We start from the raw sequence: 25687 nt of genomic DNA, 5'->3' as shown, positions 1-25687 counted from the left end.
ATTGGAGGATCGTATCTCACTCTCAAATGAAATAAGTTTAAATGAAGTGCAGAAAAAAATGTGTATATGTAATTTAATTGTCGTACAAGGAAGTCATGTGGTGTCCACATCAGATTTTATAAACTATTAAGGATATAATTATACTACAACTTTTTTAGGATATACTATCGCCTATTGTACGGGAGACTATTGTAACAATGATGATTCTGAAGTTAATTCACAATGGCAGGAATATTCTCGAAAGTAAATTAGTTTGACGGTTTTACTATTTTTATTATTTAATATTAATTCCTTTCGCCTCGTCTTACCTCTACAAAAAGGGTTTTTGCTGTATGAGTGCGTTTGAAACTAAAAATAGGAATTGTCTTTTATCGCTTGAAAACAGTTTTTTTCTGTATGTTTCTAATATACATTGATGTATGGAGAAAATGTTAAATGAAAAACAAACGCAACCGTCTATAACATTTCTTTATTATTTTACATGTGCTACCTTAAATGTAAGTAAAATATTTATAATAAATGATATTTTCGTCATAAAATGATTCACTGCTGTTTACCTCCATTTTTCCTGTTTAGCCTCGGGGAATTACCGTCAGGTATTACTTCAGAGGATGAATGAGGATGATATGTATGATTGTAAGTGAAGTGTAGTCTTGTACAGTTTCAGTTCGAGTATTCCTGAGATGTGTGGTTAATTGAAACCGAATCACCAAAGAACACCGGTATCCACGGATCTAGTATTCAAATCCGTAAAAAAATAACTACCTTTACTAGAACTTGAAAGCTGAAACTGTCGACTTACAAATCAGCTGATTTGCGAAGACGCGTTCACCACTACACCAACCCGATGGGTCCATTGTTGTTTACCTTTAAAGTGATAGGCTAATTTCGCTATCCCTCTTTCATATCACCACGGCACTGTGGGGATCGCGAATCCTAGGTTAAGAAACGATGCTTTAGACCATAACACAAGTTTCTATTTCTGCCAAAATAGAAGTAACACACAGTTTAGTCGTATCTACATATATAAATGACAGAAAGTCTGACCTCACTCGATTATAATGTCAATGAGTATATCTGAATACAGGGAATGCATTGTTATTCGCTTTGAGATTATTTTTTAAAACTAAAAAGGAATATTATAATATTGTTTATTTGGCAAAATACTTCTTCCACGAAATGATCTAGTTTTCACTGAGATCACTACTTGGGGTGTACAGTAGGCCACTTTTGAATCTAGTTATAAAAAGATATTAAATGGCCATCGATTTGATTAGGGTTGTCTTAGTCTGACTGTTTTTACGTCGAAAAGTTTGTTTTTCAATGCCTTTTAAAATGATTTGTCCCAACCCTAAACCTTTCGTTTATAATTTCAGTTGCCCCTTATAGGAGCTCGAGTGTTTACTGATCTTATATGGAAAAAATATATCACTTTGAAGTAAGAGAATTTTTTAAATACATGTATATTAATAATTATATTATATTAATAATATATATATATATATATATATATATATATATATATATATATATATATTAGTGTTATTTTAAAAAGCCGTGTAGTTATGATTTTATATCTTCATAAATTCTATAAAATTGTTTAGTTTTTATCGCATTCTTTTGCTTTTATGAGTAATTAAATCACAAATACAGCCTATTTCATTAACATTAACATTTGAACTATTTTTAACGAACATCATCAACATTTCCTTCCCATGTCCGGATCGAAAGAAAGACATGTAGCTATAAATACAAGCATATGAAAAATCTTGCAAAGAAACTTCGTCTTTCGCGCTTACTCTTACCTACAGCGTTGTAAAATTCAATGATCACATCAATATTTAAGCCTTCTTTTTCAAATTATAAGGACTAAAGCTATACTGGACCCTATTTAGTAACCAATTTTGAATATTATTCGTTCGGAAGAGGGACGAGGTACACAGGTGAGCATGTAGATGGACCTGCAGATTGATTTCTGACCTGAGATGGTTGTACCAGAAACACGGGAAACTGGGATCCATTTTGACCCAGATAATTATCGATCACGGGTGTTTTAAGGTGTACCTGGGCGCGCGGACGCTGAGATCCTCCACAGAATGTAATTATTGCGTAGAGAAGATACCGCAGAATGCTCGGGGTTCATGTGCAATCGGTTCCTATAGCATAGGTAAGCATGCCAAAGATTCGGCGTGAAAATTCCAGTGAAACTATGCTGCAGATTGAACGATCGTGGCACACGGTGTTCACAGTGTTGATAAAAATAATCCGAACAAAGATGACGGAGAAAATGCAGAAGTAAGTAATTCCTCCTGAACGTTTGTTGGGGCTGTTCATATCAAAGTAGGTTCGGTCCCAAGGTGAAGTAACAAAAAACGTATATACATATGTATTGAATCTGAAAATTGTATGACTACTCTTTATGTCTACTACTCTTTATCGTTCCGACTAATAGTAAAGAGACTTAATTTTTTTATAGAAATCGCAAAACACATGGGCCCATAATTGCATCACAAACTAACAAAATGTAAAAAGATAGAATTAAAATGTAAAGAGGAATTCTCTTCATTCAGTCAACTATTACCGGTAGGAATTTCTGTCTCGTATCATAAAACCCACTAACATGAGATTAATTATTCAACATCTAGCAATCAGAATTTTTTTTGTGAAATTTAATCATAGATTAGACAGTTTGAAAATTTTTTATAGGTGCTTCCTAGAAAATAATAGTATGTAGATTATATTTTTTGTTGTGGAAAAACTACTACTTTATTTGAAACTTTAAAATATTAATTCAAAATAAATTAAATATTAAGCCTATTATACGTATATATTTATTTTATTTTATTTCTGTATTATTATACTATACTTTTATTCCCACGTTTAAGGTATTAAAATAATAATAATAATAATATACACTATATATTCTGTAAGCGAACGACACCGAGTAAGTCTTTTGTACACCTAATTATTAGTAAAAAAATGTTTTTTAAGTTCAATATTACAAAAAGTTAATTAAAATTTTGTTGACAGGTACAGAATTTAATAATATTTAATACTGTTTAATTTGACTTAATATTAAGGAAACCAGCTGTGGCTTAAATATTACTAGTTTCAGCAAGTCGAATGTTTTAGTTGACAAGCCGCATGGGATGAACTTAGTTCTCGTGTTTAAATTACGTAAGTTTTCTAGGGCCGGTTTATTGTTTCAAAGAGGCACACTGTGTTTGAAATGACTACAGTTATATTAGCAACAGGTGAAATTATGAGAACTCTGGGGACTTATAAACATTTGAGCTAACCACATGTATCATTTTATACCCAGGTTGCCAGCAAGCTGTTTTACTTCCGTAAATTCACTTTATATTAAAGTTTCATTAGTTTGTTTATTAATATCTTATAACTTATCAAAACGAATTCATTAAGTATTTTTGTAATAAGGACTTAATTACAATTTAAAATTTTCAAAAACTTTCATCGTTAAAATATTTTTCGTATATGTTAAAAATACAATTTTTTTTTTAAATAAAATTTTTATTTGAATGAAATAATGATCGTAAATTTTCCAATTTGTTATATTTTGAGTTATTGATTAATTTTTTCGTTTCTTTGTTTATAGGTCCATCTATATTTTTCGGCTCTTCCAGAAGATAAGGTACCATATGTAAATTCTGTAGGAGAACGACACCGAGTAAGACAATTATTACATCAGTTGCCACCTCATGACAATGAAGTACGATACTGTCACAGTCTTACCGATGAAGAAAGAAAAGAACTCAGATTATTTTCAGCTCAGAGGAAAAGAGAAGCTCTGGGAAGAGGTTCAGTTCGACAACTTGCTGCTCCAATGCCATGTCAAGGAGTAAGTTAATGTTTTTTTAAACTAACAATTTGGTTATTGGTATGAAAGCTGCAACGTAAGAAAAAATATTTCATTGCAACGAAAAAAAAGGGTTAGATTAAGTAAAAAAAAATTCAATTCTTCATTAAATTTCAAATTCAAATAGGAAACATTTAAAATAAAACTTGAAAATGTTTCATCGGATTTTTATGAATTGAAACATAAAATTAAATCCAATATTTTTTTAAATTCCTTTCCCTGGCACCAATATTTTTCAAATTCGTCAAACTTAAAAAGTTTCCTACATGTTCTATTATTATTATTATTTAAAATTTTAAAAATAGCTTATCTAATAACGTTGTTAAGTCCTGAAAATTTCTATTACAAGAAATCAACAATTATTTTATTTTGAATAAAAGCAGAATAGTACAGCATAGAGCAAATCCATGAATCAGTCTTAATCATTATGGCTGTAACATTGCATGATAGGATTTTTTTGGGGAACCATAAAAAAGTATTTTTAAAGCTACAACATATAGCTGCAACATAAATTTTTAACACACAATTTAAGTGAAAAATTATATTTCTCCCCGAAAAATAATTCCATTTTTATGATTCAAATATTCATCCATTTAGACTAGTTTCGGCGTGATACGTACGTAAGTATCTCGTATAATTAAAAAACGATTAGCCGTAGAATGTTGAAATTTTGGATTTAGAGCTATTGTAACATCTAGTTGTGCACCTCCCCTTTTGATTGCAATCGACTGGACCAAAAGTGTCCAAACAAGCCCAAAATCTAAAACAAATTGAATTTTGGACTTTTTCTTAATCGCAGTAATCAATCCTCATTGAGAACTTTTCAACGATATATAGTAAGTGGTACTTTTTTTATTGGTTCCAGAGTTGCAGCCAAATAAAAGTTTAATTAAAGAAAATTTGGATTTAACAAAGATTACAAGGGTTTGGTCGCACATCGGTTCGAATGCGACTTCATTTCCTTTTTTAACCGTTTTTTTGTTTATTTAAATATATTGATTTATTAATAATTATTAACCTGTGATTGTAAAAGAGCTTTACAATAAATAATAATACAAGAATGACAATAAAAAAAAAATATGAAAAAATCAGAAATTATTAGTGAAATAAAATTCTATGTACTTTTAAAAATGTGTATATATAATTTAATAGACGTACAGGGAAGTCATATAGTGTCCACATCAGATTCGGTGAAACATCTGATTATTTAATATTAATTGAAAATTATAATTTATAATCGTATAAAAATTGTATGTACCTTTCATTTAAAAAAAATGTGTATATGTAATTTATAAGGCGTACAAGGAAGTCAGTCATATAGTGCACAAATCAGACTTTTACTAGTGGAGAAAATGACTTATGGTATAAAATTTAGAATTGTTTTTTCTTTGTTTTGGTATATGAACATGCTACAACGATTTCTGCAGAAGCTCAATTTTACCTAATAAAAGATAATTTAACTGAACTGTTACTTATCAAGATATTAAGTACACATTAGTAAAATGGTTAGTAAAATGTTAAAACATTTTAAATTATTAATTATAATTATATATTTTTAAAGTAACGTTGATAAAATTTAGCCCACAAATAATCAACCCACCGGGTTGGTCTAGTGGTGAACGCGTCTTCCCAAATCAGCTGATTTGGAAGTCGAGAGTTCCAGCGTTCAAGTCCTAGTAAAGCCAGCTATTTTTACACGGAATTGAATACTAGATCGTGGATACCGGTGTTCTTTGGTGGTTGGGTTTTCAATTAACCACACATCTCAGGAATGGTCGAACTGAGAATGTACAAGACTACACTTCATTTCAATTCATACATATCATCCTCATTCATCCTCTGAAGTATTATCTACACGGTAGTTACCGGAGGCTAAACAGGAAAAAGGAAAAAAAAAGCCCGCAAATAATCGTTGTTATTTACAGTATATCTCATTGAATTTAACTTCCATCACTTGACTATAAAAGCAATTTTATTTTACTTTTGATTTGAATTTCTTATAAGGTTTTTTAAAATAGATTTTAACTTATCATTTAAACTTAAAACTTGCTTGAAAAATATGGTATTCAAATTTTTTAGCTTATTAAAATGCCAAACCTGACAAGAATTCGAACACGGGATCTTCCAGAGAAAAAGCTTAGACTTTATCACTCCGCCTAAAATTTTAAATGACATTTATTTGTAGCGCCTATTTTTATTCATTATACATTCACTTATGAACAGATAAATCGGATACAAATTAGTATTTCCGATAATAATATATATTTTATGAAGTTGTATTTTTATACGCTTAAAATAAAAAACCGGGCGATCTCCGTGGCTGAGTGGCAGCGTCTCAAGCTTTCATCTGGAGGTTCCAGGTTCGAATCTCGGTTAGACATGGCATTTTTCATACGCTACAAATTTCTGTCGCGCTAATGATCATAATAACTGATGCCGATAAAATTAAAAAAAAAAAAAAACTACCGGCAAAATTAATATATTTTAACTACAAGTAAGGTGTTATTTTTTTCTTTTTATTATTAATTAATATAATTGTTTTATTAACTGAATATATTGTTTTTTATAAGCGCTACATAAACTCTATATTAATAATAAGGTATTAAATTTATTTTATAGTAGTCCATGCTAATGGATTCTTGTGTTTTTCGTTTATCACTTGAGGCAAAATTTCGGAAGAGTTTTTTTTATCCCGCAAATGAATCAACTTAATCTTGTTAATTTAAACCTGATATTCGTTAAATTATTATGTAAATTACCAACATGGATCCAGTAATATGTATCAATTAATATAATGCATACGAATATGCGTTCTCTCAAGAGTAAATTTTCACTCTGTAAATTTAAAAAATATTTATTTAATTAAATTTGTGACTTAATAATTTATTTACTAATGTCTTAATCATATATATATGTATATATATATATATATATATATATATATATAACTAATATTTTAATTTGACAAACAAAATTTTATGAACTTTTCAAATAAGATACCTTTAAGGTAGAATATTTAAGTATAACTTGTTAGAAAAATAATTTTTATGAGTAAAATTTGCTCAGAAAATTGAATTGTGAAAAGTGAATTGTGTTTAGATTAATAGATTGTACGCAAAAAAAAACAAAAAAAAAAAAAACACCAAAATCACTTTCAAAATTACCATCCATTACCTTGAAAACAATACAAAAATGTTAGGAATTTTAAAATGAATGTAGTTACTGTTGCGTGAAACGTACAAGTAAACAATAAAAAAGGAACTAGATAAAATAAAAGCTATAAGAAAGTAAACGAGAAGAGATTATATACCCAAAATTATTATTAGTGTTACGGTTGCGAGATATTTTCTTTTTTTCAATTAGAGGAATACCTAGATGTATTATTATTATTATATGCATAATATTAGTCTTACTATAACACTAAATTATTAATTATCTAATTTATTAACGGTATGACTGTATTTATTGTATTTTATTTATCATTGAAATAAAAAAGAAAGAATTACAATTTGACAGAAATTTTTAAGAAAAAAATTTCTACGATTTGAAAGAGCTATGATTAAACAGTTATTAAAATAAATTCATTAATAGAAAGTTTACAAAAATAATTAACTAAAAACTAGATATGCCTTTCGATTGTTTAACAGTCATCATTAAAAACTCAGTAAAATTGTAACGCATATAAATTAATACTCAGCAAAGCTCAAACACTAAACCGGCGGTTTATTGAAGTAATCTTGTTTACACGAATCTGACGACAATAATTTTTTTCGTAATAAATAGACTACTGAAACTTTTTTTACAGGCCATGTCTTTTAATATTAATCAATCGTATTTCATTTAATTATACAGTACTTATTGTTATGTCTCACCCCCTCCCACAAAAAAAAAACTAAGTAATTGTACTACGTATTGTAAATTGATTTTTACTTAACGTAATAAATTGATTTTATTTATGCTTTTTACTTCATGTTGACAGTTTTTACCACTTTTCTAATCCCTTATAAGTATAACTTTCACTTTTATTATTTTCAAATAATAATGAAGGAACAGTTTATTAACGATAGATGGTTCAACTGAATAAAATTAACGTCAGTACAGGATATCTATCGATTTTAAGTGAAAATAATGATTTTATTTATTCCAATAAGTTTGGTGGTCTGTATTGTAATAACAACTAAGCCCAATAATATAATCGTATATATATATATATATATATATATATATATAGTAAAGCGACTGTACTATTCTTTATAGAGCAATTACTATTATTAGCGCTTTGTAGCACAGTATAACAGATCAGTAATAGAATTCTCTTGTCTAGATAAATTCTTGATAATTACACTATAATTAAATATGTAAATATTAATTATTTATTTGTTGTTACTGTGTTTATATTCTCAATTCTTATGTTATTTATTTAATTTTTTTATATTTACCTTCAATAATTCCCTTAAGCTTAAGAAAAAAATCATTTTACTAACTAAATTTTTATGTTTACGATTTTACGGCTATGTGAAATACGAAAAAATTCTAAAATGATCCCTTATTAGGAATTATTTATACAATGAAACATTACCAAACGGAAAAACACCGAGTAAGTAATAAAATAAAACTCGCGTGCACGCAGAATTTAGTTGAACGATAAAGGAACCACATTTCGCATCGAATTTGATTCATAAATGTAAAGAGAAAGTGGATTGAAGTTGTCTCATAGAATACAGTCATTATTCATTACACATCGTTGATATTTTGAAATATCATACAAAATTTTGGTCCCCCCTCCCCGAGCCAGTTTGTTTTTAAAGAAGAGTAAATACCATTTTTTATGATTGTAACACCTGTTCCCGAGATATAAAATTTCCATTAAAAAAATTTCCCCTTTTCATCCCCTTATAGACGGTATTTTCCAAAAACCTTCCTTAATGGATACCTACATTATAAAAACAATGTACCCTCCAAGATTCACTTACCTAGATTAAGTGGTTTGAGCTGTGCATTTATGATTCATTCAGTTAGTTAGTCAGGACACTTTGTTTTATGTCTATATATATATATATATATATATACACACACACACACACAATATTCTGTACTAGGTGGTTTGTTTGAAAATATATATGTTTGTTTGTTTGTTTAAAATATATATTATATATATACATAAACTTATCAGATTACTTTTTGATAGAAATTTCTACCTCTTCTGTCATTATCATTGTTACAGAAAGCAATTGATAAATAATTCCAATTGATAAAGTTGCAAAATCGATTACCAGTTTCTGCTGGTATATGAATTTGTTTTAATAGTCATGATTTATCTTATTACCTACCTAGTCATTTATCTTATTTACCTTATGATAACGCAATATAAATAATATAATATCAGACATTAAAATAATATAATTTGCAGTAAAATATTTTAATACCTTCTACTTGAATAGATCCCCTGATGATATGGGTCTTTAAAAGAGGAGTTATTATTGATATAAAAAAAGACAAATAAGTAGAAAATAGTGAAGGATCCTACCGAATTGACCACATTATTTCGGATGTTAAATAAGATGATTGTAATGAACTGTCAGTGATAAAAAACTTATTGCTTATTTTCACTAAAATGTTCAAAATAATTTTGAAGAAAGATTATGTATAGTATTTTAAAACTGTAACTTTTACTTACGTCCCCTGAGGTTTGTAAACTAATGAGATAAACAATGACACGAAAAAGCAAGAAATTATATGTTTGAGTATGTACGTATAAAAAATAGAAAGAAATAGAAATTTTAGAAGATTACGGACACCCTGCCACTCACGCACAACTAGTATCACGGACAACCACTTGTTATGTAAATAGCTTTATAGCCGTAGGCTTATAATTATACCGTTTACTAAAACACGCGATTTTTATTTTTTATTTTTTATTTTTTGTATGACCTTCCTGTAAAATGAAATAGATAGAATCTGTAGGGAGAAAAATCTAATATACATAAAAAAAAACCTAATGTATATAATAGGGTGGTGATTTAATTTTATGACTTTCATGTATGGTAATATATAAGCATCAGTACGTTCAGACGTATTGATTATTATTAAGTATATATATATATATATATATTTCATCTTGTAAATTCAGAGGTTTGTGTTTTAAAGGAAACAAAATAAAATTAATAGTCACTAGTCATATATTTTCTGCTGTCATAATGTTTTTACTCAACTAAAATTATTAAAATTACTTATCAGTAAATTGAAAAACTTAAGAGAAAAACCATCACACCCTAAAATTCTCAAATTTTTTCAGCTTTAAGTTATGACTCGAGATAAAGTGGACAACAAAAATAGGATAAATAAATTATTCGTTTTATAATGACATGTCTTGGTGTAACCATAAACTAACGTTTTCGTAACTTTAAAAAAATAATAAAATGTATTTTTTCCATGAATTGTTTTAACTATTTTTTAAAATATTTATTTAGCCTACCGGGCTGGTCTAGTGGTTAACTCGTCTCGCAAATCAGTTGTTTAACATCTGATTTTTGAAGTTGAAGGTCTGAGGTTCAAATCTTAATAAAGGTTAGTTGCTTTTATATGGATTTGAATACTAGATAGTGGATACGAGTGTACTTTGGTGGTTGGGGTTCAATTAATCACTCGTGTCAGGAATTGTCAGTACAAGACTATACCTCATTTACGTGTCACGCATATCATCGTCATTATGCCTCGGGGGGGGGGGGTTACTTGGGGGGGGGGGGGTTACTTATTATTTACTAGTTAAACAGATTGCAACGTACCTATTAGGAAAGAAATATTTATTTTAGAAAAAAAGGGGGAAAAGGTTGCATAGCTTTCCCGGCTTTGTATTAATAGACTTTTAATTCAAATGCACTGTAGGATTTTTAAATATTAATGACTTAATTATCCAATATTTAGAAGTACAATATCAGAAAAGTTCTAAATTTTCAGTAAAAAAATTTGGGTCCGATTTGATCAAATGATGTGTTTTACCTTAAAAATTGTACAATGTTAAAAGTAAAATTGAGAAAAAAAAATCAGAATTATTAGTAAAACATTTTGGATCCCAGGTGGTCCTCTAACTTGACAACTACTTAATATAATATTTTTAATAACAACTATAAATTGAAAAACAGATGAAGTTCAGAAATATTACTTTTTTTTAAATTTTATGTAGAGTTTCACGGCATCCCCTTTTCCCCCCCAAATTTCGTCTTTTCTTTTTCTGTTTAGCCTCCGGAACCACCGTAAGGTATTACTTCAGAGGATTAATGAAGATGAAGTGAGGTATGAATGTAAATGAAGTGTACAGTCTCAGGTTGACCATTCCTGAGATGTATGGTTAATTGAAGCCCAACCACCAAAGAACACTGGTTCTACGATCCGGTGGATACACTCCCCAAATGTCATCTACATTAATACAAGATACAGATGGTTTTTCAATCTTGAAAATTAAAGTTTAAAATATTTACATTTCAAGTATGGGTCCTATTCAATCCTGTTGTTATTTGGGACTTAAAAGTTTATTTAAGTAATTATTTACTTAATAACTTGATCCTATTAGGTGCACTGTTATTCAAAAATACTAAAAAAAAATTATAGTAATTAAAAAAAAATCGATATCTTGATATCGATTAGATCCGATGAATCGAAAATTATTTCAAAACTGAGATATGTATAATTTTAAAAAAATATTTGAATCAAATTTAAACTTTTTTGGCCTACCGTTTTCGAGATATAAAGAAAAAGCTACTCAAAAATAATCTTTAATACCCCCCCATTCCTAAAAAGATTGGATTAAAACTTCGGAATTTTAAAAACTTATTTACTCTCACCATACTAAAGCTCAGTTTTCTACCACAATATAAAAATTGAAAATGACGAAAACTACCCCTGTCTTTTTTTTAAGTTTGTTCTATGTTTAATGCAATCAACATATAGAAATTCTTTGAGTCAATCAGGAGATAGTAAACAAAATACAGTTTAACAAACGTACGTTCATAGATTTTTCAGAAATTATTGTAGCTTTTTGTGTTTTGTGGAATAAAGGGGTCCTGAAACCTCGACATTTTCCACGATTCTCAGTAATTTTGCCTATGCTGTATATTATAACTAAACTGTGGCAATAGCCGTTGAGAAAGTAAATATTCGCCAAGGTAAAAAAAAAAAAGTTTTGACATGAATCTTAGTTGTTTTTGCAAATTAATTTTGCATGTTATTCCATTTAATATTTTCTTCAACTTTTAAACTTAGATATTTATATTTTTAGAATACTATGTTAAAAAATGAACGGTTATTTCTAGACGTTAGAAAATAGTAATTCTTAGTATTAATTTAATTTTAAAGTAATATGAGTGTGGGGGTTGAGCAAAAAATTAGGAGAAAAGATAAGGGGAACCTAGTTTTCTTACTACTAAAATTAATTTTATTAATATCTATATATATATATAGATAGATAGATATATAGATATATATATATATATACGTTATTTAATTTAACAACATAACGTATATATATATATATATACGTTATTTAATTTAACAACATAATATTTAATCACATAACAACTGTTAAAGGAAATCTATATTGACGTAGACAGCGATCGATATAGACAATGACAGTCGATAAATCGGTATAGACGATATCTCTCGTTATATACAACGACCTTAAATTTAGTAAAAGATCCCGGGTTCGAATCCCCCGGTCAGGCATAGCATTTTCACACGCTACAAATCATTTCATCTCATCCTCCGATGCAATACCTAACGGTGTTCCCGAAGTTAAACGGAAAAAAATTTAGTAAAAGAAGTTTTAGGTTAATTTATTTATACATTTTTTTATGATTTATATAGTAGTGAGATTGGTGAAGTTTGAACTGTGGTAAATATTCTGGCAATAGCGAACCATTGGATACGGCCACTAGTATGTAATACAATATAAACTAGGTGTACATTAGAACAGCTCAAATTTTAATCTGAAGTCATTTTTTTTTGTTTCATTTTTTTTTTTTTTTAATTTTAATCTATATTTAAATTGATGATGTTAACCTAAATTAAATTGCTTCTATATCTGTGATTTCATTCTTTGTTAAACTTTCGAAACCAAAATAATAAAAAAAATCTTTTCTTATTTTTATAAAATAAATTATGAAAACGTATTCGATGTTATTTAATATTTTCATTTTATTTCTTCTACAATTCTTTATTGCTAAGTACTTTTTAAATGTACAAAAAAAAAGAAAGATTTAAAACATTAATTTTAATTTTCCCCTTTTTTATAGGAACGATTCTACGTAACTAAAAAGTATAAACTATAAGCAGGGATAGTAACTCAAGGTTAAATTTCTTTTTTAAAACGTAAGATCTGGTCTTAGTGAATTTTAATAAAAACTGGTCGTGTTTTAAAATGATGCCGCTTTAGCTGGTAGAAATTAAAAAACTGGGCGGACCATAATTCCTCTGTTACAACTGTGCATTAGTAAATTTTAACCCTGAACGTATCTTCAGTATGTCACATCTTAACAATTTACAGCTTTGTAACTTTCTGCAAGTTTAATAACGGGCCGCAGTAGGGAAGCATTTAAAATGACTTTGTAACTTTTGTTACGACAGCGTCAACGCTCACGTAAATAATTCCTCCCGGCTAATATAATAACTCTAGACTCACTTTTGAATTTACAATCAGGGGATTCCTCTTGTAAAAGTTAACTTATGCCACCCGCTGGACTCCTCTTGGTATCATTTTTCTTATATTCTTCTAATGAAGTGTTGTTTTTTCTTTTTTTTTCTTACTTACCCTTTCTTTTTTCCATTTCCTTTACCCCTTCAAAAGTACTTATTTACCCTTTTCGTGTTCTTTTAATTGCTTTTAAATGGAATTGTTGTGCAACAACTTACGGGTGTAAAGTAATTATGCTGGATGAAAATTCTTGTATCTTCAAACATAGAATTACTTACTTTTATTAGACAGTACATAATTCTGTAGAAAGAATCCTTTATTTTAAATTCGGAAGTATAAATTTGTTGTAAGTAAAAGAAAGGGGAAACAAAGTTTAATCTTTGACGATTTAATTCTGTCTTTTATTTTGAAATTTACTGTTTCTTTGTGCACTAAAGGTCGTTTGAACATATTTTTCCAGTGTTATTTATTGAACTCATAAGCTTGTGTTTGTAACATCTGATAGTGTAAGTTATATTAATCTGTAAACGACAAATTAACATGTCAACGTTCTCCCGAAAAAAAATATTTTGACTACATTAATAATTATCATTTTTTGCACGTTAGTGTCATTGTCATAGATTTGTCTGCAAATTAAGAAAAAAGTATCTTTAATAGCTTCAGTTTATCATGTTTTACTATTTTTTAATTAATACAGGATATTTTTAATTTTTTAAAAATTTATTTTAGGAATTATCTGATTTTTTTTGTAAATGAATCTGAAAATAAAACATCAGGGCTGTAATATATTTCATCTTCTCTGAGCAAAATTTGTAAAATAACGTTACCTATTAAGAGGAAAGTTGAAAGAAGAGTAAATTCTATAACACTTGAAATTTTTAAAGTAAATTTTACTTCAAACACTAAAGATATATTCGTGAGAACATTAAGTTAATAGTAGAACTAATGTACTCTCTTTTTTATAAAAAAAATTTTGTTTCATATTTTATAATATTCTTGTTTATATACGTATACAGTGAGTGTAATATTATCGTATATATTTTATCCTTTAAAAAATAACCATTAAGACGTTACTAATAGTTTTAACTCGGATAGTAAACTTTTAACAATTTCTCTAACTTTACAAAACATTATCATAATTCATTTCTTCTATTAATTTGTGAATAATATAAGCAGATGTACGCAAATAATGAAAATGAAGAAGTTGTACAACTGCTCCAAAAACGTTTCTGGAAGCATACTTCCATTAATTTAAAAAACAAGCTGTTATTTTTTTTTAATATTATTATATTACACATTATATGATGTTATCTAACACTAATACAAAATCGAAACTCAAAATTCGATATCAAGGGACTCTGTCCAGGTTCTGCGATAAAGTAGGGAGTAATAGACTCCTGCCAACTTTGCATTCCATTCCATTCCAATCCCGCAGTCCTGATCCAGCTCCGACTAGTCTACTACAGTCTTTAAGAATTACTTCAATAATTTCAATCATTAATACAATAACTTATATAAAGATTCAGATGTATATGAATAATATTTACAATTCACAATAAAAATAATTATAATCGCAACTATATAAGACTTAATTTATTAAATGAATCGGCACTAGTTTTCGATATACGTAACCAAAACGTTGAAACCACCCAACCTTGTGAATAATTATGACAGAAAGTCCGGTCTGTTAAAATAGTTTTCCGAATGATTTTCCTAGATAAGACGGTTAACTCTTCTTTTGCAATCAAAGTATAGTTCCATTATCAGTTAAAAATAAAATGTAAATTAAGATTAAAATACTGGTACCCATTAAACGAATTCCTATAGATCACCAAATTTCAATAACACACACATACATTTCTCTTTGGAAAGTTGATATATCCTTTTCGAAAGTTGGTATCCATAATTTACGTATAACCATAAAAGTCGTATGTATAATGCCAATATATAATTTATATCTGAAAGGGCAACGCCATACCATCCGCAATTTAATGTAAATTAAGTAATAGTGATTGATGACCATAATAAACAAGTCCGTTTAAAATTATTCAAAAAACAATGCAATATCTACATTATAAAATGTTAGATTTCCTCTGTTTAAGTCAATGAAAATCGTTAGTTTTATTAGTAGTATAATCGTGTATTCTTCTGGTATGAAAAAATATTTGAAAACGAAATTCCTTCTCTAAATTAAAAAAATGAATAAAAATTCATAAAAATGTTAGCTGCTTTTTTTTTTAGATAATTTTATAAAATTTTATTCAAGTCGGTAGATAGTAGTATTGAACTATCTAGTTATAGTTTTTGTTAATTATTGAAACGAAATTCTTATCTCTTATTACTGAACTAATATTAAAGTTTTATAAACAATTTAAAATTACAGTTGTTATTAGACATAATGACGGAGTAATTTCCTTAAACACAGTTTCTTTTTTTTATGTTGTACGTAGGTTATGAAAATATAGAAAAATGATAACCTTGTTCGCACGCTTCATTCACTCGGTAGACCATAATTATTTAATTTAAATTATTTAAAAATTAATGAGGATTTCAGTGATTATATATATATATATATGTCGGAGAGGCGAGGAGATTTGTCAGGGATTCAACGTTTTGTGTTTCACTCACTTTTATTATTACAAGTGGAGAATATATAAGACTATAATAAAGCTCAACCAATAAAAATGAGTAGACAACTCGTACAATGAAACAATTACAAATGATAACTATCACCCATCAATAACTCAGCAGTACACGAATCATAATATAAGATTAATTTAATTTAGAACTCAAACAATACTAAAACAACCTGCGATAGACCGAGGCTCAGGGAAACAACGAATTCGCGACCACCAGGACGTCCGTTCGATCTGGGTTCCAAAGCAAGACTACCCTTTCTCCATATTCTCAAATAATATACCTACTGCATATTTCCTTTTCCTTATTAATTTTATGATACCCCTATCGTCCTGGGATCCCGGCTACGTTAACCATGTGCCTACCTAGGCCTAAGCCTACCGCAATAAAACAATTTAAACCTTATTTTACAAAATATTACTAGTAATAATACATTTCTTAAAACTACTAAAAATACAGACATTCTAAAGAATATTCTCATCGTTTTGTCGGAAGATACTCCACTGTACTTTATTCTCCGACATATATATATATACGTTCTTCATCCTGTTTCAAACATACATTTTAACAACATTCAGTTTATATTTTTACTCTGTAGATAATAGTACTGAACCATCTGATTTCAGTACGATTCCCGGATTTATGGTTTTGTTTATTTAATATTTATCATTTGTTTTATTTATTTGTTTATCATTGAACAGAAATTTATAATACAATTTTTTTTTTAACTTTGAATAATATTATTTAATTAGTCACAATAATTACTACGAATGCCTAAATTTTAAAATTCCGTTTTAATTAATTATTTACTCCATCTGAAGAGTTTGTGTTTGTCTAAGTTCAATTCTTAGCTACACTTCTTAGACTTGATTTCTGTTTCTCAGTGGCTTAGCTAACCGCAAGATTTTTTTTTTAAGAAGGTTGTCTATTGGATTTCAAAACTGTCTTTTTTAGAACTAATTTTTTATTACAGATAATTGGTAAAGGTTCATCAAAATTTTAACACGTTTGGAGAAATATTTTGGAATTATATTAAACGTTCTTGTATACATTCCTGGCGGAAAAGGAAATAATAGAAGATTATAATTTTCATACTAGTATTAATATATTCTAAAATTAAGTTAAAAAAAAAAACTGTTTCTATTTTTTAGTTTAATAAAGACACCTTGACGTAGACAGTCTTAATAAATAATTATTAATAATTTAAAATTCCTTTTGGCAATTTTTGTTCTCTGAACAGTTTACTTCTAAATTAATAAACAGTTAATTTTTTATGATATAACGTCTCATTACACTTATTTGTAATTTGTTTTTATTACTTACACTTACAGTGAGTAAATTAAAATCCAGATTTTCAATTTTGATTAAGGTGACAGTTTTCGTTTAATTTACGATCAAATTACTTAAAAATCTAACACCACGATAATGCTTCGCTTCAAGGTTTATGGCGTCATATTTTACCTATTAATGTAATTATATCTAGATACATCATGTAGGTCGCTTAGATGTATTAATTTATTTATGACTTTAAACTCTTAGCCTTTGGCAAAGCGGAACAGAATGAACTTTAAAGGCGGCACATGCTATTAATGAAAAAGACGCCATATTTCAGGCAGCATGTGTGGCGGAACCCCCTCTCTTCAACGTTTCTCTGTGATAAATCTGTCCGAGACAAGTGGCACGACCCTGAACTCAGTTTATTGACTTTTACACGGACTGTCGGCCCTCTCAATATTTCAAGGAAATAACGTAAATTTTTCTTTTTCATAAATATATTCTATTTATTTTGTAGGATACTGAAATTTAGTAAAAATTTTGTGTTCGATTTCGTCTTCTGTATTTATTAACAAAATCAGTTTTCTAAGATTGCACGTGAATCTACAAAATGCAACATATACATAAATAATAATCGTCGCTGTGATTGCTTAAAAAGGAGACATGTCTTCGTTAATTTTTTATAAATAAACTTTTTGAAGTTAAATTAAAATACAAGAAAATCTCATTTAGAAAGTTCTGTAAAAATCGGATGTGGCATTCAGATGTAAAATGCATTGATAGTTTACGTTCTTGCAATAAGCTTTTATAAATATATATACATTCAGGGTAATACTAGCGGCCGCCCGCAGTCGAATCCCGATCGACTAGCAAGGATATGTTTTTATCAGACCATGAAATTACGGGTGTTTGACAAATAAGTATTCATGTTTAACGTGACAAAGCGTATCGTTTAATCACTCGAAGCAGTAATATTAGTTCTATTTACGCTGTACTAAAGAGAGATAGTCTTTTAAAGAGTGGTAAAATAGCTTTTTACGACATGTATAGGAACATTATGTTTTAATCTTCAATATGAATTATTGACTATCAAAAATATTGCAATAAATAAATTCTTTATTTCCCATTACTAATATATATTATCCATAATGCATAGCTAAATACTACTTTTTAATTAATTAAATTTATAATTACTAAATTGTAACTTACCGAAATCGTAAAATACAAAAGAAACATTGCTTTCACGATATTAAAAGTCCTTATTGTACACTATAGAAATTTTTTAAATAAAAACGGTAGTAAATTTTATATATTAAAAAAATAATAGTAAATAAATTAATATTTAACTGAGAAAAAAACAGTTATATTAAGATGGAACTAGCATTGAAGAAGTGAATTTTCGGAAGTGTTATCTTTGGAATGTACTACTACACAGAGATGAAACATGGGCATTAAGAAAACAGAAAAAGAAAGGCTGGAGGCATTTGAAATGTGGAGAACCTTGGAAAAGATTAAATGGACAGAGAGAGATAGCGGAAGAGAGAAAAAATGTAGAAGTAGTGCGGAAAGTTAATGAGTAGAATAGAATTTTAATCAAAACGATTCAGAATAGAAAGACTGTATTTCTCTATTCCTCTCATGTTATGGGAGTTGTAGAATTGATTAAAACAGTGCTAGAAGGATCAGTTGTTGATGCAAAAAAAGAAGTCAGAACAGAGTAATAATATTAGACATTCTAAAAGGAAATGAGAGCTATCATTATCTTAAAAGTTTAGATAATGGGATTAGATAAGAATGGATACAGATATCATTATTATATGGATTTTATTGCACATAAATAATAATAGAATCATATAATATAGAAATAAATATAAATAAATAATCAAAAATATTGCATAGACCATCAGTTAAATACACCAGTTGATATGTTTTAAACTATTGATTTTTTGGGCTCTGGTCCCATGCATATGATGACAGCCGAAAATTAACATGAATTTTAAATTTAAATTGAATCACTGAAAATGATTTTTGAAAACTTAAAATATATTAAAACATAAAAAACACATTAAGAACACTAAGAAAAAAGCATTACATTAAGAAACATCAAAGGAACATTAACAAAAGAAACGATAATTCAAATTAAAAAAAAATAAAACAAAGTATGGAAATAAAGGACTAACATCATTATGCAATACTTAATTAAATAAAATAATGGGTGACCAATCAGCTTTCAGACAGTTTTAATTTGTTTAAATATCATCTTTCAGACAGTTTTAATTTGTTTAAATATATTTATCATGTTGTAGAAATAGCAGGCATTTAAAGTTGTCTAATGATTAAGTTCTCACCAGGTCTTACATCGATAAGAAAATTTTGTCCTTCAACAAAAATATATAAATACAAGCTCTGAATAGTAATTGTCCTATATTAAAGAGCTCTGAACAGTAATTATTCTATATTAAAAAGCGCCTCGACTGCATTTAAGTATTTCCATGTGAGGCTAGAGTGGTGAGGTGATTTGAGCAGGTCATGCGAGACTAGACCAATTGTCACCATCATTTGATGTGACAAACAGGGTGTCTCTGGGGTGCTGTTTTGGGAGGTGCAATGGAATGCTTTTATAATATCTCTGCAAACAATCATCCGGTTTTTAAAATTCAAATTGGGTATTTGCTAGTATAAATCACAATGGAATCAAACCAGAACAGAAATTAACTGATATACTCAGAAAAATCGAATGGACTTTGCTACGCCAAGACCAACTTGAGCCCAGCAAGCCCCCACAAACGGTCTTAGTAGAGTTTGATGACAGTAAGATTAGAGGTAATGCTGTCGGCATCAGATTGAGGATCGAGCTCACTATTGTCAAATTTGATGCTTTAGGGCAAAGTGGATTGACATGTGCTGCTACTAATATTGAGCTGAGCTGAGATGGTGCATAAACTACAATGGACTACCCTAGATAGAGCCTGTGTAGATCTGAGTAGCCACATCTTTGCTAAGGGCCAGAACTACATAGAACTGATTCGTGTGAAAAAATTTGAGATTTTAGCCATTAGTTGCTTGGATCTCAGAAAATTGCTGAATGATCTGCATGATAAAAAGTCTCTCAGTGAACTCAATCACTTGAAGAAACCTGCAAGTTTTGAGTGGAGTATATGACAATTAAATAAATAAATTAAAATTTTTACAGTTTCTTCATTTGGCTCAGTATGTTAAACAAGTTATATCCATACGTTTTTGAACCATGAATTTTGCTCGATGATCACTAAAAAGTATTAAACAATACAAAAATTATAAAAATAAGAAAAACTTGACTGACAAAAAAATATAAATGAAGAACTAAAAAAATGAAAATAAATTGAACTAAAACAAGAAAAAATAGTATGGAAATAAGGGGCTAAACATCGTTACGGAGTATTTAATTAAATAAAATAATGAGTGACCAATCAACTTTCAGACAGTTTTAATTTTTTTTAATATATTTTTCATGTTGTAGAAATAGCAGGCGTTTAAGGTTATCTTCCCAGGGGTTAGCTTCCCAGGGGAAGCCCATAATTATTAAACACATTTTTATTAAACAGACATTTTTTTAATTTATTTTATTTTATTTTATTTAACTTAAATTTAGTTCTATTATTTTTGTAATATTATTCATTCAATTGATTTGAATCATTCAGTTCAAACCCAGCTAAGGCTCACAGTTCACAGTTCATTAATTCAATTCAAAGTTTCTGTTTCTACCAGCAAATCTCTACTACTATATATATATATATATGTATATATATGTTAAAAATCAGATGGGTGGATAAAGTGACAAATGAAGAGGTATTGTGGCAAATAGATGAAGAAAGAAGCATTGGAAAAATATAGTTAAAAGAAGAGCCAGACTTATAGGCCACATACTAAGGCATCCTGGAATAGTCGCTTTAATATTGGAAGGACAGGTAGAAGGAAAAAATTGTGTAGGCAGGCCACGTTTGGAATATATAAAACAAATTGTTAGGGATGTAGGATGTAGAGGGTATACTGAAATGAAACGACTAGCACTAGATAGGGAATCTTGGAGAGCTGCATCAAACCAGTCAAATGACTGAAGACAAAAAAAAAAAGTATAAACATAGTTTATAATCTATCATGAATTTTTTTATCATAAAATTAAACACGGACAAACCAAGTATTGAACTCAGGATTTAGAACCTTTTTTAGAATCATATCAAGAAGCAATATTGCTTTGCTGTTTGCTATGTGCTCATAGTTTTCAAATATAGCCAGGCCAATGTAAAAATAAATATTTACCTTTGGCACCAAGGATCAAGATTGGTTGTACCACCTACAAAAGTCTGGAATTAGAGTTAAGGAAGAGGTTATCGTGTGTAGAATGTTTTGTTGTAGGGAATGAAGCATAGACAATAAGGAAGAGGGAGAGGGGCTGGACTGAGACTTTTGAGATGTGGATATGGAAATCGATGGAGCAAATAAAATGGATGGAAAAAATGAGGACTTAAGAACTAATGAACAGCATTATATATAACAGCAATATATTGAAGAGTTAATATATTCCACCCATCTATCGACTTTACCTTTCGTATTGTATATTGGTGTACCATCTTTGTTTAACACATTATTAGATTTTTATTTATGTACCCCAAAATTTTTCTTAACTTTCCTGTATGCTCTGTCTATTTTACCAATGTTCATTTCTCTTTCCACTTCTGAACACTTTTCTTTAATCCACTCTTCTTTCGCCAGTTTGCACTTCCTGTTTATAGCATTTCTTAATTGCCGATAGTTCCTTTTACTTTCTTCATCACTATCATTCTTATATTTTCTACGTTCATCCATCAGCTGCAATATATCGTCTGAAACCCAAGGTTTTCTACCAGTTCTCTTTATTCCACCTAAGTTTTCTTCTGCTGATTTAAAAATTTCCTTTTTAACATTCTCTCATTCTTCTTCTACATTTTCTACCTTATCTTTTTTACTCAGACCTCTTGCGATGTCCTGCTCAAAAATCTTCTTTACCTCCTCTTCCTCAAGCTTCTCTAAATTCCACCAATTCATCTGACACCTTTTCTTCAGGTTTTTAAACCCCAATCTACATTTCATTATCACCAAATTATGGTCGCTATCAATGTCTGCTCCAGGGTAAGTTTTGCAGTCAACGATTGATTTCTAAATCTTTGTTTAATCATGATATAATCTATCTGATACCTTGCAGTATGTCCTGGCTTTTTCCAAGTGTATATTCTTCTATTATGATTTTTAAATTGGGTGTTGGCAATTACTAACTTATATTTCGTGCAAAACTCTATAAGTCGGTCCAGTCTTTCATTCCTTTTGCCCAGCCCGTATTCACCCACTATAATTCCTTCCTTGCCTTTTCCAATGCTTGCATTCCAATCTCCTACTATTATTAAATTTTCATCTCCTTTTGCGTGTTTAATTGCTTCATCAATCTCTTCGTATACACACTCTACCTCATCATCATCATGGGCACTTGTAGGCATATAGACGTTAACAATCGTTGTCGGTTTAGGTTTTGATTTTATCCTTATTACAATGATTCTATCTATTCTATGTTTATACATGTCAGACATTTATAATATTGGTTAATTTATCATTTAGCATTTGTCTGCTGACACAATTATAATATTTGTTGAGAATAGGCCAAAATTTTTATAACATTTAAAAATATACCATAACATTCCTTTTTATGGCAAAATACTTATCCATTTACAAAGTAAAGACAGCAGAATTAGAAAAGTGTTTAGTCTAAGTTTGAATTAGAGCCATAATGGAACAAAATCAGTGAATTTTAATGAAAATGAATTAGCCATTTAGGAGTGATGCCCCAAACTGACAGTTTAACTTATTACACATATAAAGAAAGATAGATAGTCCTATAATTGTATGTGTAAATATAATTGTAATATAAATGCATGTGTGTGATTAAGAACAATGACATAAATTTGCACATCATATAAAACTAAAGGAAATGAAAGTAGGAAATATGTTATAAATATAAAGAAAAATGTGAAATTTAATTTCATGGTGTGGATGTATACAGTGTGAGTGAAACTTTTTTCTACATTCTATAATCAGATTTCAAGTTCCCATTATAAAAGGATTGTGTTAACGAGTGTTTTGGTATATTTAACTTAATTTTTGGTTTCTTATCTTCGACTCAATATTTTGTTGGAAACTTCATTACTTATTCATTACTACTCTTTTTATTCTTCAATTTTTAAAACTTGTATAGCTTAGTTATATGAACAATTTAACTTATATACTCTAAGAACTATAACACAGCTAAATAAAATGTTATAAAATCAATATAAATTTTGTTAAAATGTTCTGTAATATTTATTTTTTTAACAGAATAGAACAATAGTAGTGCTCTTTTGTCTATTCTCAGTTGATATAAAGGAAAAGGTGCTATGAACAGACGTATAGTATAACATATTCATTGTAGGTGAGATATAACTTATAGATAAAGTATAATTTACTATGAACGATGAGAAGCTCTTTTCTTAAACGTATAATGGCAACTCCAGCACAGTCAGGAGTCTATTGTTATGCCTAGATATTTGACATAATCAACTTCCTCAATCACTCCAATCCACAGACTTCTGTTACGCATCCAATAGTGTGCATTTTGAAGATAAGTGGCTAGTCTGCATTTGGTCTTAAGTTATAGAACAGTTGTTTGATTTTTCCTACATTTATACTCAATGCATTTATATGAAACCACCACAGAGTAAGTTTTTGAAGGTCCTTGTATATCAAATGCAAAAGAAGATTCCTATTTTCTGTACTGTAATTCAGCATGTCGTATCATCGGCAAAAGCTGTGAGCTTGTCGTTCAGTTTTCCTTTACACAGGTTTAATAAAAATTAGGAACAGTTCAGTCGAGAATTCTCTACCCTGTAGTACCCTATATTTTATTAGATTGTTGTTGACTCTCAAAGTGTTCAAAATACAGACTTTTAGAATCCTATTTGAAAAAATCTTGTGAACCAATCATTGTAGACCCCTTATACACCAGCATTATTCAGTTTACTTAAGAAGAATGTTGTGTCTTACAGTTGCAAATGCTTCCTAATGTCAAAGAAGAGGCTCACAGCTTTCTCGCCATTATTAACTGCCTTGTAAATAGACGCCAAAGATTTAACATTGCATCTTCCATCTTGAGCCCTTTTCTAAATCCAAATTGATTTTTACTAAGGTAATTAATTTTTTTAAGATAGCTAGATAGTTGTATCCTAACAAGCTTTTCAAGAATCTTTGCAAAAACAGATAGAAGAGCAATTGGTCTTTCTTTTTCTCTTTTACCTCAGGAACCACAGAAATGTATTATTTCAGAGGATGGTATGTATGAATGTTGAATGAAATGTAGTCTTGTACAGTCTTAGGTCAACCATTTCTGACATGTGTGGTTAATTGAAACCCAACCACCAAAGAACACCAGAATCCACAGTCAAGCAATTTGTCTTTAGTTATTGGAAAGATCTCTCTCTGCCTTCTGACTTATCTATTGGAATAATAACAGCTTTTTCAGATACTAAGCGGAAATCCCTTTAGCTCTGCTCATATTGTAGATAAATACTAGGATTTCAGGGATGTATTCAATTATTATCTTAATTTATTCAATTCTAATACCCAGTGCCTTTTTTGATTTAAAAACTGGTAATATTTTCAATTTCAGATGAAGACATAGGGAAAAAACATTGAAGAAAGATAAAATTTACTTTGACCAAATAATAAATTATATTCTATGGAAATGTTTTTTTTCATCCAAATTTATTCTTTTATCAGTAATCTGATTAGTTACATTTAAAAAATGGTCATGCAAGCTTATTAGTTACAATATCCCCGTTTTCTCTTTTAAACTTTTGTATTTCCCTATTTGTTTTGGTTTCACCTACCAGCTTTATTAATTAATTTCCACCCTTCCCTGCTGTTTCCTTTCACGTTAGAAAAGATTTCCTGAAAGTAATTATTTTTGGTTTGTAAAATGTCAGTTTTTATTTTATTGTGGAATTATTTGTAATTTTAATAATACCTTTAAAATAGTCTCTACTTAAGTTACTAATCAGTAATTATTTATTGTATTTTAGGTTTAAGACAATAATTTATTACAATTGAATTTTTTAATCTTGGATTTAATTCAACTAATACAAAATTGAATATTTGTAAAATGTCTAAAAATT

General features: G+C 28.9%; 1 protein-coding gene across 1 annotated transcript in view; it reads left to right on the top strand.

Annotated features, from left to right (window-relative positions):
• LOC142321790 (uncharacterized) overlaps window positions 1-25687 on the top strand; it is a 261736-nt gene that overhangs the window by 213361 nt on the left and 22688 nt on the right. The window contains exon 3 of the mRNA XM_075360185.1: window positions 3617-3859. Within this exon, the coding sequence (XP_075216300.1) occupies window positions 3617-3859 (243 nt within the window). The remainder of the gene's footprint in view (window positions 1-3616; window positions 3860-25687) is intronic.

This window comes from Lycorma delicatula, chromosome 3, assembly GCF_047948215.1.
Source record: "Lycorma delicatula isolate Av1 chromosome 3, ASM4794821v1, whole genome shotgun sequence".
NCBI classification, from domain to species: Eukaryota; Metazoa; Arthropoda; class Insecta; order Hemiptera; family Fulgoridae; genus Lycorma; species Lycorma delicatula.
The sequence above is the reverse complement of the archived record's forward strand: the minus strand, read 5'-3'. Positions and strand labels throughout refer to the sequence as shown.